Raw genomic sequence first — 16973 nt, 5'->3', positions numbered from 1 at the left:
GCGACGGAAGGCGCACGAGCGGCGGTGGTGGCGATGGAGGACGGCCTCAGCCCGGGGCCGCGCATTTGTGAGGGGGATTGCGCCGTCCTGAAGCGGGACGACGTCTTCAAAGCGGTACCCGTGCTACGGCGGAGGTGAGGGGCTGGCTCGGGGCTTGCGATCCCGCTTGTCATCTTCCCCAACCCTCAGCCGAGATTTGCGCCTTCCCGCCGCCTGTGAGGCGGCTCCAGCGGTTGTCGGGCCTGAGGGAAGGGGGGTGTCTCGGTGTGGCCCGTGTAGCCCCCAGCTTTCCTGCCGTGCCGGTCAGAAATAACGGCCTACGCCAGGCTGATGTGATAGATTTTAATGCTGCCTCAGTTCATATGACCAAAAAAACCCAGGAGATCTCCTGGCTGCGTTTCTTGTAAGAATCTGAAAGATATTTAATATGGTCTTGTGTTGTCTTTGTCAAACTGGTGCTGATTGAATAGGAGAAAAGGCGCAGCAGCCTGAGAAGCGTATCTTCGTCATACTTACCTTGCTGTGGCGTGTAATTTCTGCGAGATGCAGCGTTGCCTTGTTAATAATAGGGATTGGCTTCGGTGTTCTCATCGGTGTTATGACTGTAGGATGGTGCTAGCTGTCAGTTCTGGACAGTTACTTTGGAGAGGATGCTATGAAGCGTCTCCTATTTCTTTTTCCTAGGCCAACTGGTATAGCAAGAAGCACCTGCACCCCAGCAGGAAATATCATAATCAGTGGACACAGCCTGGGCTCTTCCCCTTGCAGCAGACAATTTTATAGACCAATGTGTAGAAGTCAGTATTGGGTAATGTGGCCAGGCATCTGATTCAGTAGCTTGGAGGTTTAAAGATACTATGCTTGAATGAGACTGATTTAAAAATGGCATAGCTCAGGCCTAAGAATTTGGGAGTACGGGTTATTGACAGGCTTAATGTTCACCAGTAGAACCTGGCACCAAAATCAGGTAGTTACTCTGTTAGTCTGTAGAGCGCTGCTACGATCTGTTCGTTAGGTCCCTCTTCAGTTTTTGTTTAAAACCTCTATCATAAAAGAATAAAAAACGCAAAGAGCAAATATTGCCACAGGAAATTAAGTAACTGTTGCATTAATTTTTGCTTTTCTATAATCTGATGTGGGTAAGGACGCTCCAAGAACATGTGACAATAGCTGTGGTTGGATATTCTGTTTAGAATAGTCGTCAAAATGAAATTTGAGCACGTGCACACAATTTTTTTATCTATCTAAATTCTTTTCAGTCATTTCAAGTCTTTTATAATCTTTCATTAGTCTTTTAAAGTCTGGGTTGGCAGGGATTAATAGACCTTGTGTGAGCAAGTATAATGTTGTTAATTTTTTAGTAAGAGGGTTTGGTAATAAATATTTCTGACAAAACTTTTTATTCTTGCGCTTCATTTAAATTCTGGGTTGTATTTGGGGATACAAATAATATCATATGTAAAATACATGCATGAATTGCATACTTCAGCCAGTAGAAAACCGGAAATAACAAAGAACTCGACCTTTTTGCTTAGCTTCAGAATTAGTGATGAGTATAATCAGCGTAATAAGAGCTCATATGGGTAAGTTTTGATTCAAATGTGAGTGTGGCATAGACACTGGTACCTGTTCCATTTGACAAGATCGGTATTTCTCTGGTCAGCAAGGAAACCTTTGTCGGTCAGCCTGAAAGTTAAAGGCTTTGTGGGTCCTTTTTTATGTGAAGAAGGAAAAATGCAAACCTCCCTTAGTGCAATCAAAATGAAAGGGATGAAAAAATCCCTCCCCCTTTTTTTTTTGAATTAAACATTTCTAGGATTACATGACACTGTCTGCTGTCTCTTTTCTTCATAGTCCTTTGGCAAGTATTATTTCAAAGGAGCTCTGCAAAATACGGGTTCATGCTCAACTTTTTGCAGTAATCTGCATGACCCAGCATAGATTTAATATACTTTAGATTAATTTCATTCTTTACCTTGTTCTGACTTTCTCTGTCAAAAATGGTACTACATAATTCAAGTGCTATAGCCTTGTTTTATCTGCCATTTTAGAATTCTTTTGAACTGAAAAAAAAAAATTTTTCTTAACTGCGTGCTCGATTTAAGTTCTTTGTTCTTTTCCTAACCAGTTTCAGTTTAATGTGGTTTTGTGGTTAATAGTAGTTAGCATTTCACTTTTTATGCTTGTCCTGCTTTTCTTCAAAGATTTAGATAAAAATGGCATATATGAAGCTATGGTTTACTTTCAAATATTGTGGGCTTCAGGCATAGTAAAAATAATGCTTTTAATGTCATTAACTTTATTATTTCAGAAAAATTATTTTTGAGAAGCAGTGGTTCTATCTGGATAATGCTATTGGACATATTTATGGAACTACATTTGAAGTAACCAGTGGTGGAAACCTCCAGCCGAAGCAAGAGGTGGAAGAGACTACCACAGGTATTACAGAGGATTGACTGGCGTTTGGAAAAACGAGTTCTAATTAATTTGTTTCTTTGATAATACCAAAGATGATGGAAAAGCTTTCTATTAATCATTTGTTAACTTAACGTTACTTATATTCTTTCTGTCATAAAAGTGCATGGTTTTGTCTTGATCTGCTGTTTTTCTAGTCCTGTAACAAATCAGCTTTTTAATATGGGAGAAAATTTGAACCTTAGTTTGGGTGAATATGTATACTAAGGTGTATTTTACATACTACATTTCATTGATTGCTTAGGCAATACTTTGCAAGGCCGTGAAGCATGTGGGATTAATCCTGAGAAGTCTGCTTTCTGTGAAACTAAAAACATATGTTTCTCCAACTTAAAGATATTTAGAGCTAGCTTTTACAAGTCTATATCCTTTTCCTTTAGAAACAAAAGAAGCAGGTACAGATAATCGTAACATAGTTGACGATGGAAAGTCTCAAAAACTGACTCATGATGACATAAAGGCTTTGAAGGACAAGGGTATTAAAGGACAGGTAAAAATAAGGTTTTGGTGTCATTTCTGTGCTACCTTGATGGTTTTATTTTAGTTTATGAAATAGGCTATTCTTTTTATCGGTGCATAGACTTCAGTGCTTTTTCTTTGTTCTTCTGCTCAAGTCACGTTTTTCCTAAAGATCTGTTTTTACAAAAATGCAAAGGCTATTTTCAGAGAAAACTTCATGTAAGGTTGGCAACTTTGACAATAGCGAGTAAAGTATGACTTTTTACGGCATCAGAAGTCATAACAGACAAAAAGAAGTATTAAGACTTTTAAGGAAATACAGCTCACATAATCACCTTTTAGTTTTGTTTGTTTATAAGATTCAAAATATTTCTATATTATAGACGTATTAAACTCATGCAATAATTAAACTATCAAAGGTGTAGGAAAGGATTATGGATAAACACCAGAGTATTAACAAATAACACTACGTAACTGCGCCTCTGGGCAGTACCTGCCAAACGCGTGATGCCTGTGCTTTATCTGCACCTCAGAAGCTAAGAATATTCTCAAGAGATCAGTTCTGTTCTGCGAGAAAAGGCATTGGTTTTTACCCCACACTTTGTCAACAAGAAGTGAGGCCATCTTAAATGTTAATAAACCATTGCAGCCAGTTCTGTTCTGCACGTGTTACCAGTCGAAATTCTCTCTTGTCTTTGGTTTACCCTTTCTAATAAAAATAAGAAATTGCTCATGCTTACATCAAGTTCATCTCCTCTTTGCACCTTGCTGTTTGCTGCTGCTCTTCAGAGCAGCTGTTCTGCTTTTGCCTGCTTAATAATGGACGGGTCCAAGGAGTTTAGAATGGTATTTCTTCTGTTTCTATGGTTGTCCTGCTCGTGGTGTTATCTCTTTGAGAAGAACATACTAATCAGTCTGATAGCTTTGACGTTTTCTGTTTGTTCTCATTATCCGTGGCAGAAGAGCACTCTGGCTTTTCTGTATGTCCTCAGCATGTCTGTGCCATACGTCTACCATACTGTTATTTTAAGTTATTAAAATATCCTACTTTGTTAACTCTGGCTTCTGAACTGTAGCTGAATATTCATTTTAGACTATGTTGTATTAGAAGTAATAGATATTATTTTTCCATAAATGTCTGGTAAAATCTGAACTCATGTTTGTGAACAGCATGCCTTTGTGACACAGGCTCACTTTAGAGATGATTGTTCTTTGAAATAAAGCAACCGCAGCATTAATGGGGTTTGATTTCCCATCACTTCCCAAATCCTTCCCAGGTCCTGAGGGATAGGCGTTAGGATGCAGACTACAAGTGGCATGTACTCCCAGGGCACTGCATAGTGCTGCAGCTTCCCTTTGGCTTGTTCTGCTTACACTACAGAAATACTCCCCAATTTCCTCGCTGTAAATGTTACTGGGGGGGGAAAAAAAAAAAAAGCCACCAAAAACCCCAAGTAGCCCAGACACTGCATTTAACTTTTTCCAAGAATAAAGCAAAAAAAGAAAGATATGCCGTATCACGCCATTAATAGTACATTTTAAGGTTTTAAGTGCTTGAAGGGCTTTAAGAAATAATGACTTGGAAAATAGCAATAGAATGTGAGAAGTACTTGCACCACTATATTTTGGAGCAGGTTCTTAAAGTGCAATGGGAGGTGCAGTGTCCACATTGAAAATACCCCTCGTGTCATTCCTCACCACCACCCCCCTCCAAACTCCTGTGAGGCCAGGTTATACTGTTGCTCTTCATACACGTTTAATAGAAACTTACATTTTTAGCAGTTAAACTACTTTGATCACAAGAACCAAAATAGCACCATGCAGCATTTGTTCTTGTATTGCAGGCATAGAGACAAACCCTGAGCAATGAAAGCTTTTTTCTGTTGGAGGTCTTAATGGTCCCTTCATCTGGAACCTGAAAGTATGAGGAAGAAGAGTTGGATTGGCAAAGGGAGGAGATTAGAACAAGGAGACCAGGAAACAAAACCTGGAATTCTGGGAAAACCTGGGAGATAGAGAAGGACGAAGTCAGGAGGAGTATTGTAGGAAATAGTTAATGCTAAGGAGTTTGACATCGTGCAGGGAGCTGGTACAGGAGTCTAGCACAATTTGGGAGGCAGAAGACATTAAGTGGGCTAAGGGAGATGCCAGACGAGACCCATGGAGAGAGTTGTGTGAAAGTAAATATTATATATGGCATCAGGTTCCTTGTTTTGTTTTGGTTTTGTAAAATGTTTTTGTCTGTATAGCTTCACATAGGACTTAGGGTACTGCCATGCAAATCAGTTACTGTGGGGAATGTTAGACTGACAGAAGATATGTCAGTTGTTCCATAATAACTGACAATAAACATAACTCTGCCTCATTCTAAATAAATTAAATTAAAAATAGCTAATCACTTCGGGAGAGCAGGGTAGCCTCCTTGACATTCAGCGTAGAATAAGAATATGTAGGTACTGGGGCTTCACAGTAAGGGCTGAAGTAACAATCACTTGCTGATGCTGAAAGGAACGATCCTGCTTTTTCTTCATTTCTGGCCATATGAGTCTGCCCTCTCTCGTGAGTTAGTTCTGGCACCTACCAGACTCCTTCCCCACAAAATACCCTGTTTCCAGGATACCTGTTTTCAGTTTTACAATTTTTTGCTGGCATTATGTAGTTAAAGAACACTTAGAGACAGAAGTATATGATTAAATTCCTGCACAGGAATTTAGGGTAGTGTCAGGGTTCTGCCTTGCTTTTCATGTTGATTAGTAGGAATTTACTTTGCTGTTAATGTCAGTAGAAGTTAATCGTATACATGCCTCTATTGGAAGAAAATATTTTCAGTGTTTATTTTAAAAAATACTATATATGAAATGAATGAGAAATGAATACCAGCTATAATAAAAATAAATTGTCTTTTCCAAGGAAATAGTTCAACAGTTAATAGAGAACAGTACAACATTCAGAGACAAAACAGAATTTGCCCAAGATAAATACATAAAGAAGAAGAAAAAAAAGTAAGTGCATTTTAAAATCTGGAAAATACTCAGTAGTTGTCTAATTTGTTGAGCTTGAACTAAGACTGTTACTACGTGTTTCTGACAGATACGAGGCAGTTATTACAATTGTGAAACCATCCACTCGCATTCTTTCAACAATGTATTATGCAAGGGAACCTGGAAAAATTAAGTAAGTTTTAATTTTGTTTCTTTTTTCAAATTATAATGGAGAGGTATTTTAATATTTTTCAAACTACCTGTATTATACCAGAGTATATAATACTCATCACATTTCTTCTTCTTTTCCTGTTAATGGAAAGATTGTAAATTAATGAAAAATAATGTGATCTAGAAGCTCAATCAATATGCTATTGCAGCAAAGAGGAAAACTCTTTTGCATGCAGCATCAGCTTTTACCATTTCCCTACCACCACCATCTTGCTACTGACCTATGTAGACAGAGGCTCTTTGTGTTTCCAGAGGTATGTCTCACCCAGTTTTGGCCAGTGGCAGATCGGATCGTCTCTGTTTTCTGGCTCGGTAATCATAATAACAAGCCACCTACCAGAGCAGGAATTTTTGTCTTTAATGTATTCAAAATCTTCAATCAGCAGTCTCCAGAAGTTAAAAACATGTGGTTAACATTGAGGGGCGGGAGCAGGGGGCAATGATGACAGAGATCTAGCCGCATTTGACTTTCATTTACCTAAGTTAAATGATACGTTGTTACAGACATTGTTTAAGATGAACTGATTTATTGATTTTAAAGTAGCAATAGTAGATCTAAGATGCTGAGACTTAAAACTCTCCAATTTATGTTATTTAAGGCTTCTCAACCCTTTTTCCTTCTCCTTCCCCCATCTCCTTCACTTGGCTTTATTTCTCTATTAAGATAAGTTGTAATTTCCTTAGCCATCACTGAGTCTCGTCAGTGCAGGTGCTGCAGGCAGGAGAGTTAGGTTTTGATCCTGGATTGCAGGTAGTGCATGCTGCTGCGAAACAGATGAAAATCACTGAGGATATATTACTGGATTAGAAAATGCATTCAAATACCGTTTGTTCTTTACAAAACTGACATGTTAGAGAGAACAACAAAAAATTACAGTTTAAAAAATATTTTGTCTGACTGGCAGAGCATGAGATGCGCCCTTTATTATGTGCACCCCACTTCATATCCTTTTGCTCTTTTCTTTGTAAACCTAAACACCCATTCCCTGCTAATTTCTTGTTGGCTCTGGTTCTAGTGCTTCTTCATTACCAGATGGTTTATTAAAAGTTTCCGCATGGTGACTCTGAAAGCCGCTGACGCTGTTCCTGAAAATCTACCTGTAATCCAACTTTTTTTCACAGGCTCCTGAGCTAATACATAGTATTTCTAACTGTAAGAAAAGTAATGTGGTATTTCTGAAACCCCTCTCTCTTCTAGCCACTTGCGATATGACACCCTAGCTCAGATGTTGACTTTAGGAAACATCCGTGCTGGCAACAAGATGATTGTAATGGAAACCTGTGCAGGCCTGGTGCTGGGGGCGGTGATGGAACGCATGGGAGGCAAGTAACACGGTAGCTTTAGTAATGGACAGACCGAGGGCTTACTTGATGCTTAAGAAATACGCGTCTCGGTGATACTTTTAAAAGGCAGGACTTAAATACTTTCTCATTTTTTTAAAATCTACTTTACTCTCTCCAGCATTCAAAGAGATACTTGTTTTTCCATTGGAGAAAGTTGTATTCTGCATATTTCAGTTGGATTTATTTTTCACTATTTAAAAAAAATGAAATTTAAAGTTGATATCACTGTATGTAGATCTGGTTTAGTTTCTGTCTTAGCATAACGGCATTGTGTTCAGTAAAGGCTGTAAGGAGCTTGTATGCCGGTTCTTCCCAGGCACCTGGGAAGTCCAAGGAAGTGAATGGCAGAAAACAGGAATAATAACACTGGGATTTTGACAGCCCACGGCACTGAAAATGTTGGCATTCCTCTTGTTCACTGTGCCAGAGATCTAACGTCTGCAAAATGTGTGTTTTAAAAGTAGTATATGACATTTTTGTGAGCATATTCTAGAAGTTTGACTTTTTTTTTATTTCTCAAACTCAGTTAATTAGTTTTATTGTAAATCATTCAAAGACCCTAGACAGAGATGACAATTTATTCCAGCAGCCTGGAAAGGTAGAAGTACGATGTCATATTGTGCGCCCAGATGTGCTGTCTGCTGGCTGAGAAGCACACAGGCAGTTATACTATAAATTGTTTTTGTTTCAGCAACTTTTGGCCATAGGGATACTTTCTGAGGTGAATTAAATAAGATGCAATTTCAATATAACTGTTGAAAAGTTCTTTTTGGTATGTTTCAACATCTGACATCTCTTCCTTTAGAGCCTGGATGTTGAAGAAATTCTTTGCCTATTAATGCTGTTTAAATTAGCTTTTATTTTTTATCAAAACCACTCCATAGTTATAAGTAACAAATACTGTAGAAAATATGTCTTTGTAATTCTTAATTAAATTAGCTTTTCTAACAATTTGTCATTGCTTATATGTTCTGTGCTAATCCTGAATGCATCTTTAGTACACGCATAATCTTTTGAGTTACCTTGTCCTTATGAGTTGCAGTAACCGTTGTCCTTCCAATAAAGATTTTCTACCTTGAGGCATACTTCAGCAGCCTGTTAAATTTGATGAAGCTTAGATTAAGAGCAGGCAATTTACTTACCTATTCTTAAATGAATGCCTCCTTTAAGCATTTTAGAAATTCTGGCTTTCCAACGTGGTTTTGATTCTTTTGCTCTCATAGGCTATGGATCCATTATTCAGATGTATCCAGGAGGGGGACCCGTTAGAGCTGCTACCAGTTGTTTTGGATTTCCAAAACTTTTTTTCGATAATCTTCATGAATTTCCTCTCAGCAAAGTGGATAGTCTCCTCTCTGGGACATTTTCTACAGAGACTCTGCCTTCAGAACCTGAGGATAACGCGCTAGTGGAAGAAGCAAGCAATGGATTGACTGATGAGAAGCAGACTTCCCCACAGGAAACAGAAGAGGAATGTATTACTGAAGCAGCTATGGAGATCAACCAAACGGAAGAGCAAGAAACAATGGACATTAATGCTGAAGATGCAGAATTTAAAGAGAACAAGGAAAAAGAAAATAAAGAAAATGTAAGAATATTTATTGTGGCTATTCAAGTTTTACAATGTCTGTATACTTAAAATTCTGCCGTCTGACTCAGACATGCTGAAATACAGCTTATTCAGGTGTTAAAATGGAACTCTGGAACTTGTCTTTTGTCTTACATTAAGCCATCTAAGATGCAAAAAATGAAAGTTCAGTCCATGCAATAGTGATCCAATATGTAATTACCAGTTAAAGTGCAAACTATTTGTTTTGTTGTTCAAAGGTTCGGGAAAAACAAAGAAAACAATGGGAGAGAAGGAAAAAGCTAATAGAAACTGCTGCTTTGTTGAGAGAGAAGAATGCTGATGGGTGAGTTTGTAGTCAGAAAAGTCTTCTGTTTGAAAACACATCTACAGAAAATAATTTCCTTTGAAACAAATAAAAGCTTTGTTTTAAAAATACCCTGAATTTTTTCTTAATATTTACAAGCAGGCAGTCAACCCAGGTGTGTCTTGGGTCTTGTTTGGTTCTTACCTGGTTGAGATTTTTTCTGTTATTTAAATGATTTGAAATTTCATGATCTAAAAGTCATAGTTTCCTGACTAGCTATGAGTAAACATTTAAAAAAAATACATCTATCTAAAGAAAAACAGAATCCAGGTAGACTTTAATACTAAATGACTGCCGATAAAAATCACAGAATTCTAATTGGCAAAGTGGAACCTCAGGGTGTAAGTTTATTAAATTGGAACTAAGTTTGTTGTTTTGGGGTTTGGTTGGTTGGTTTGTTTTTAGAAACTAACTTCTTTTTTACACAGGAGAAAACACATAACTTAACTGAACCTGGCTAAAGCAGGTAAAATTGTTCCCAAGGAACAATTTAACATGAAGATTTAATATCAAAGGTTTAAAACAAATACGATAAACGTATTCCTAGAAATTCAGTCCCACAACAGTGTACAAGCATTTGGTGGTTGTGACTTTTTCATGATGTTCTTAGCAAATGCTGAAGTGATTTGAGTTAATCAATTAACATTAATTTAGTTAATAACATTCATATCCATTTTTTCCTCCTAAGAATATCGGCTCACTGGGAATAAAGCTGTTCTGCTCGGATAAATTTTAATACACTTTAATGGTTATGTTTAAATGTTTGTGTATAATTTTGGGGTTTATTATTATGAAATATTTTAACTCGTGCTCATTCCTATTTCAGTGTATCTCATCTAGCATATTTAAGTGGTAGAATTAGCCTTTTCTGTAAAGATGCAGAGACGGATCATTCCGTGTTCTCTGAAAGCAGTAACACGGTACTGGAGGTTTGTAAAAGCACTGCACATCTGTTTGGCGGCAGCAGCATCACTGGCGATGCCTGTGGACGACCATTAAGCTGCCTGAACAGTGGTAGAGTTTTGTTCTACCACTGTCTCCTGCACCCATCATTATAATTACTGTCTGTGCGTGGTCTGGCAAAGCGAAAATTAGTATTTGACTTTACTTGATTCTTCCTGTAGTGTAAAATAGTATATTTGGTTGTTGATTGAGTCCAAGAAGCCTATTTAGTATTTGTCTCCTGTTCATTTGCTTTCAATCACTTTGTATACTTCTTTTGTCCCTTGTAACACATGAAAACTGTAACAAATCACATCGTTGAAGGGATGAGTGAGTTCTTGCTCTAGGAAGTCACGATGGGGGGGAAGAGAAGTTTAGGGTTGCCTGAAGGCGCTGTCCCAGATGGCTCAGTTGGGATCACCTTTCCCCAAGTCATCTGCCTTTTACAGCCCACCATTTGTTTATATCAAGAACTGCAGGGTACATACACTGCTAAGCCAGGAAAAATGGGCATGGAATAAAAAATGCTTCAAACTAACGACTTGGCATGTGAGTAGAAGCAGGCAGGGAAGTTTGGATTTTGTTTTGTTTTGCCAGAGAGAAACTGGGAAAGGATAGGTAAAAGCTGGTTAACACTGGAGGTGAGGAGAAAGATTAGGACTTGCTGTCACGGTAAAAAGAAAAACTGGTCGTTAGGTAAAGACGGGCACCAGCTTTAAGAGAATTACTTCTTGAGGTCCTGAATTTTACAATATTTACTACTTAATGTAGGTAAGATACAATTATTTTCATAAAATTTATGTCTTCTGTGCTGTTACATGGTAAAACAGTCCTTCTGCTAGCCCTGTTTGTTCAATTCCATTTTTGAGAGTTGAAATCTGTCACAGGGCTTTGAGGGGAAAAAAGGAAGATATTCGTTAGGGATTTGATACTCTTCTAAAGACTTTTTTAAGATAGACTATTAAATTTTTCTGATAGGATGAAAGCAGAAATTGATTTATAGACACTCCATGTGTTCAGAATTAGACCACACACCCCCTCTCTACCCTTCCCTGCCCTTCCTCTGCCTCCTCCTTCTCCCATCTCACCCATTACGTTAATTCCGCGACTGGCCAGACTGCCTGCTGACAGCAATATGTGCTGCCATATGAGAGAACACAGTTTGATTTTTTTTTTTTTTTTTCCCCAGCGTCTCTCCCATCTCTCACCTTCCTGGTGTCTGGCAGAGCTCCTGGCAGCGTCAGCGCAGCACTGCAAGCCTTCTGAGACACAGTCTGGAGGCTTTTTTTGTTATGGTCCACTTGGTTAATTCCTGAGCACAAATTTTTTGAAGTTTGGAATTGGGGTTAGATCTGTAGCCTGCAAGACCATGGCCAGCAGAAAACCAAAGTGCCAACAACTGTAAAAGAATTGCTTCACCTCTTTATCTCCATTGTGTTTAGAAAATTGAACACCAGTTTTTACCTCCCTTTTGTTAGGTGAGTTTGACGGTGTCTCCAGTGCTGTACATTCCCCTGGAGAACAAATATTAATTAATTGATGGGTCTTTTCATATAGTAACTGTCTACTGGAGAAGTAGTTTAATTAACCCATTCTTTCTGCACACGTACAACTTCTTATCTCATTGAATCTTAACCATTTCTTGCAGTATAGTTTAGCAGTGATTTTTTTTTTTTTTTTTTAATAAAAGCTCTAGATACCTGTAGAGAATCCTAAGCATCTGTAAATGTGAGTTATAATGAGATATTAAAATGAGGATGAGGAATAAAATATGAAGCCTTTAAGTTGGCAAGGACATAATTTCTTTTTAAAAGACTTTTAGTCATGCCCATTAAGGCATTGTTTTCTCCTTAAATAATAACTTTTTCATATAAAACTGTATTTAGTGAAGATTACCCAGTCTAAAGGATCACAACTGAGGTTACATTCTGAGCAACAATTAGCAGTCACAAAATTTAAATTGTATTTGGACAATGGTCTTAGGGTAGAGAAAGCAGCATGCAAATTCTTGGGTCGCAAGAATTACTGTGGAGCTCAACACGGCTGAAATGAGTGCTTCTGCAGCGCAGTTAATGTACTGCACTTTAGGGAACAAATGTTTTATCCTCTCAATTATGCAAGTAGGAAATCGTGAGTTGTTTTTCTATTTGGGGAGTTGTTAGAGGCATGAAAACATGCTGATTAGCAACATTTAAGCTCTAATTGATCGCTGTGCTAAGTAGGAGAAAATGTCACTTGATGAATAGGTTTGAGAAGCGGAAAACTAACGCGTGTGAAATTTCTCTTGCAGCTTAATTGTAGCCAGCAAGTTTCATCCCACTCCTTTATTACTTTCTTTACTGGAATTTGTTGCTCCTTCAAGGCCTTTTGTTGCCTACTGCCAGTATAAAGAGGTAAATCAAGTATGTTATTTTAGCTGTTATAGCTCAAGTTTGAGACTATTCTGCTGTATAACCTACTCTTTGGTTTTTTTAAGCCATTATTAGAATGCTACACAAAACTGAGGGAAAGAGGCGGTGTTATTAACCTAAAGCTGTCTGAAACCTGGCTACGGAACTATCAGGTAAGGAAAGGATTGCAGTAAGTGGCTATCAAAACTGCACGAATGCCAGGGAGCAAAACTCTCGCTGAAAACGTGTTTTTTGGACTGACTGAAACTGTGCTTAAGCTCATGCATTTGTTTTACCTGAGAGCAGTGGTCAAATATTTTGAAGAGTTTTAATGCTTCATTGCAACAACTGCTAATTAAAATACTTAATTTTCTTCTTCCAAAGCATTTTATTTAAACATTATGCTGAAATAGTTGTAGCACACTGAGAGATTTAATAGCTGTGCTGTTTTAGTGGCTAGCCCAAAGTGCAGGACAGTCTAGTATTGCGTAAGAGATGTAGCAAAATATTACAAGTGCTTAGTCATTTCCAGTTGGTTTGATAGCTGAAAAAAAAATTTGTACTGTTAAGAACGGTGGTGACTTACAAAGCCAGTGTCTTCAAATAACACGTTTCCTGGAATTAAAGTAACAAGAGGTTTCTGGTCTGGGAACTGAACAATGAAAACAAGATGCGAGGGGGGAAAACGTTTCCCCAGTGACAAATGTCAGTTGGACTGACTTCATTTGAACAAGGTGTTTGCAAATGCGGAGTAGCCTCTCGGGTAGGGAGAAGCAGAAGCATGTCTGATTTCTAAGCAGCTCACCACCTCTGAAGAGGTTCTTACATTTTACTGACTTTCTCCTCACCCATAGGCTTCTGGAGTCCGTAAGGAATTATTATTTAGGGGATGACTTAATTCCAGGGTGGCCACAATGACTGGCTATTGATCAGGCAAGCAAATTGGGAATGATTAGGAGATTAATCGATGGTGTTCACACACGTTAGGCTTGGCAAGCGTTCCTACGTCCAGGTGCAGTTAAGGAACAATACCGCACCGTCTCCTGGACGCACGTAAATCGTCTTAGAGCTGTGATGGCAGTCAAGAGCAAGGAGGAAGCGTACCTAAAGAAAAAGTGTTTACAGAAAAGCGCAACGTAGCTGACAGTGATGGTTCATTGCTCTGTCTTACCATAACAGTAGCTACATAAATATTGCAGTGACAGAACTGGAATTGACTGTGCTACTTAACGCTGTTGTGTTAGACCAGCTGTGGTCTCTTGCAAGGTCCACCAGTTCTGAACACATTAATGAGACTTTCATGTATCCCAAACGTAGCATTTATCAATTTGCTGGAAATGCCATGAAGATGTAGTCCGTAAGGCAGTGGCCTGTGACCTATTTCTGTAACTGGTTTCTGGTTCGCAGATGCTTTGGCCTTTAAAGATAAATACATTTTCCAAATGGCTGTTTGTTGTGGTGGCTAGGAAAAAAAAAAAAAATCACATCTGATACTGTAAGCTTAAATTACACAATTTGATGTACACATATAGAGTGACTTTTTACAGATGCTTAGTTCTTTGTTTTGGGTTTTGTTTTTTTAAAGGTCTTACCAGATCGAAGCCATCCAAAACTGACAATGAGCGGAGGTGGAGGGTACCTTCTCTCTGGCATAACTGTTGTCTTGGATAAGGGCAAATCTGATTCCAGGAATTTGGAAGCACTGAAGATGGAAGAGCCATCATCTAAAAGATGCAAAGTTGAAGACCCTCAATGTTAACATTTGAGGAATTGAATGTGTTCTTTAGATCTCAGGAGCCCTATTGTTAGTGAAATAACACGTCTACTTTCTGTGCTCTTGGCAGCACAGAAAGAGTACCTGGCATACGCCTGTCAGCAAAGAGCAGCAGAACAGTGTGGTAGGGAGGATTGCCTCGCTCTTTACCAGTTTACATGATCAGAATGAGAAGAAAAACCCTTGGAAGCAAATATCCTCCTGAGAACACGCCAACTTCAGAAAGAAGAGAAGATCATGAGAAGATAAAGCGTCAGCGAAGGCATTCTGTGTGTTTGTTGCCAAAAGTGGATGTGATGAGGTAGTTTTTTAAAAGGTTGGGTCCGAATCAGTGCATCTAACGTAGCTTCCCCTTTTGCCAGGCCAGTGTTAGGGTAAAACCTGCTCCCCTGTGGACACAGAACCCGGCTGTGTTCAGTAATTTGAGGCAGTAGAACGAACAGCAAAGGTCATACACTTTTCTTTCCAAAGGAACAATAAAGAGAGAATACCAATACCAGAACTTCACAGAATGACCCCATGTTTTCCTGAAATGAATACAAGAGAAATTGTATGTTTGTAAATTAAAATACCAAATATTTAAACAGAATGTCTCTATTAGTATTGCCTGTCATTTCCCTGAGAGTTGTTACATGTTTTTATTTTAAGGTACAACTATTTTGAAAACTGCTCTATGTGTGTGTGTGTGTATATATATATATATTTATTCTACTGTTTTATCTTTCATGATGTGTAGGTTTTTTAATCAATTTTTTTTAACTTTGCATTTGCCATTTCAATTAAACTGGAGGATGTTTTTCCTAATGAGATTTCTTTCCTTTTTCTTACTTTTCCCTCTTTTTGGAAATAAAAAGGTCTAGCAGAGGCTTTAGGAGGAGAATACCCTTGCTGGCTGCACCCACTGAAGCCCCAGTGGGAAGCTTTAGGCCCCTATGGGAGCTCATAGCGCCAGCAGAACTTGGCTTCCATTGGTGAACTTACTCATCGGGGGAATCCGGAGCTTTGGCATCAAGTAATCAGACTTCATAAAGCTGTAAAATTCTGTATATTGGTAAGAGTAATGCTCTTTTAGGGCACCATTAGCTCTAAACAGAACAAAACAAGGGGTGTATTTTGTGTAAAGAAGCAGTTAAAGATGTCTCTTAGGTGAACAGCTACAGTGTTTCTTCAAGTTTTTGTCTCCCTCTCTTCTGGTTTTTGTAAATGTCACATCTTTTTTCTCCGTTTTCATGGAAAGCTTTTCTTCTCTAACTTAGGGGAAAACCCCATAAATAGAGAGATGGGTTTCACCATCTCCTCTGCATTCCACCAAGCACGTGGATCTGAAAGATGTGCTTCGCCCCTCTCACTGTTCCCTACAGCGTAAATGTTGCAAATCACACATAGGGAAAAGAAACGTGATGTGTGGCTCTTACTAAGTTTAAAAAAAAAATTGCTGTATTTCTCAATTTCTTTCAAGAACTAGTGGGAAATTGGGCAGGGGGGAGGGAGGGGAGAAGAGAAGTTTTCCTTTACTTCACGTCTCTACTGAAGGTAAACTGGGACTTTAAAAGCAGCCAACACCTGGTTTGTGATGAAATTCTGAGGCTGCCTAGCTTAGCGCAGTAGAGGAGCCTGGAAGCTAGGGAAAGGCAAGAGGATTATGAAGTCGGTGTCAGCCAGGAGATTAATACCAAAAAATTATCTTTCGCCTCAGTTTTCTTACCTGTAAAGCAGGCGTAGGGACTCCTCTGCTACTTCCATTGAGCCGGTAGGTACACGGCTAGTGAATTTATAGTGCTGCGAAGGTATAAAAACTTACACAGTAAAAGTTACGTTAAGCAACCAACATATGTTTTAAATTCTTACCATATATAAAAATAATAACCTGAGGCAAAAATCTGTTTCATTTGTATAATGAAAAGATCGGTTTTGAGAAATAAACAATATTGGAACACCTGAAAAATTACTTTAGAAGAAAGTCAAACTGGCTTCATTTCACCAGCGTTGACACTCGCGGTACTGAATCCTGCCCCTCGTTTTTTAAATGTGCCATAATGCTTGTACCAAGGAAAGAGAGTAAGAAACAAGTCGTGTGAAGTATTTCAAATTATTGATGTTTCAAACTTGATGGAACATATTCCCAATGTAATAGTGGAAAAGCACAGCTCCTAACATTGTTCCTATTTGAATTGAAACACGAATAAATGAAAAACTAAAGACTACAGTAAGAGAGCAGCATTGTTGAAATGCAAGTTGTGATTGTCTGAAACTCTAGGGAGCCTTTACGTCTTTTTTACAAGTAACAAATCGGGGAAAAAGCTAGAACAAATGAGAAGAAAGAGAGAGTGCATCCTGCAAGATCTTAACACAAGTTGAAAATAAGTGCTGTAATGAAAAGCATCTCTAGGAGAAAAGACAAAGGGGGTGAGGAAGAGGCAGGCCCTACCTTTACTTAGTCTCC

At 38.5% G+C, this 16973-nt stretch overlaps 1 protein-coding gene across 2 annotated transcripts; it reads left to right on the top strand.

Moving 5' to 3' along the window:
* Positions 1-33: 33 nt before the first annotated feature.
* Positions 34-15189, top strand: TRMT6 (tRNA methyltransferase 6 non-catalytic subunit). 2 transcript variants are annotated; one of them, XM_059828563.1, is made up of 11 exons: positions 34-134; positions 2312-2439; positions 2856-2965; positions 5845-5936; positions 6025-6108; positions 7345-7469; positions 8714-9078; positions 9318-9403; positions 12657-12759; positions 12843-12929; positions 14342-15189. In XM_059828563.1, exons 1-11 carry the CDS (start codon positions 34-36, stop codon positions 14513-14515), a joined length of 1455 nt encoding a protein of 484 aa, XP_059684546.1. In that variant the 3' UTR covers positions 14516-15189. The 2 variants fall into 2 exon arrangements, with proteins under 2 accessions (XP_059684546.1, XP_059684547.1); XM_059828564.1 differs by lacking the exons at positions 34-134; positions 2856-2965 and having other exon boundaries at positions 2409-2439.
* Positions 15190-16973: the final 1784 nt, after the last annotated feature.

Source organism: Gavia stellata, chromosome 23 (assembly GCF_030936135.1).
Source record: "Gavia stellata isolate bGavSte3 chromosome 23, bGavSte3.hap2, whole genome shotgun sequence".
Classification (NCBI taxonomy): Eukaryota; Metazoa; Chordata; class Aves; order Gaviiformes; family Gaviidae; genus Gavia; species Gavia stellata.
The sequence above is the reverse complement of the archived record's forward strand: the minus strand, read 5'-3'. Positions and strand labels throughout refer to the sequence as shown.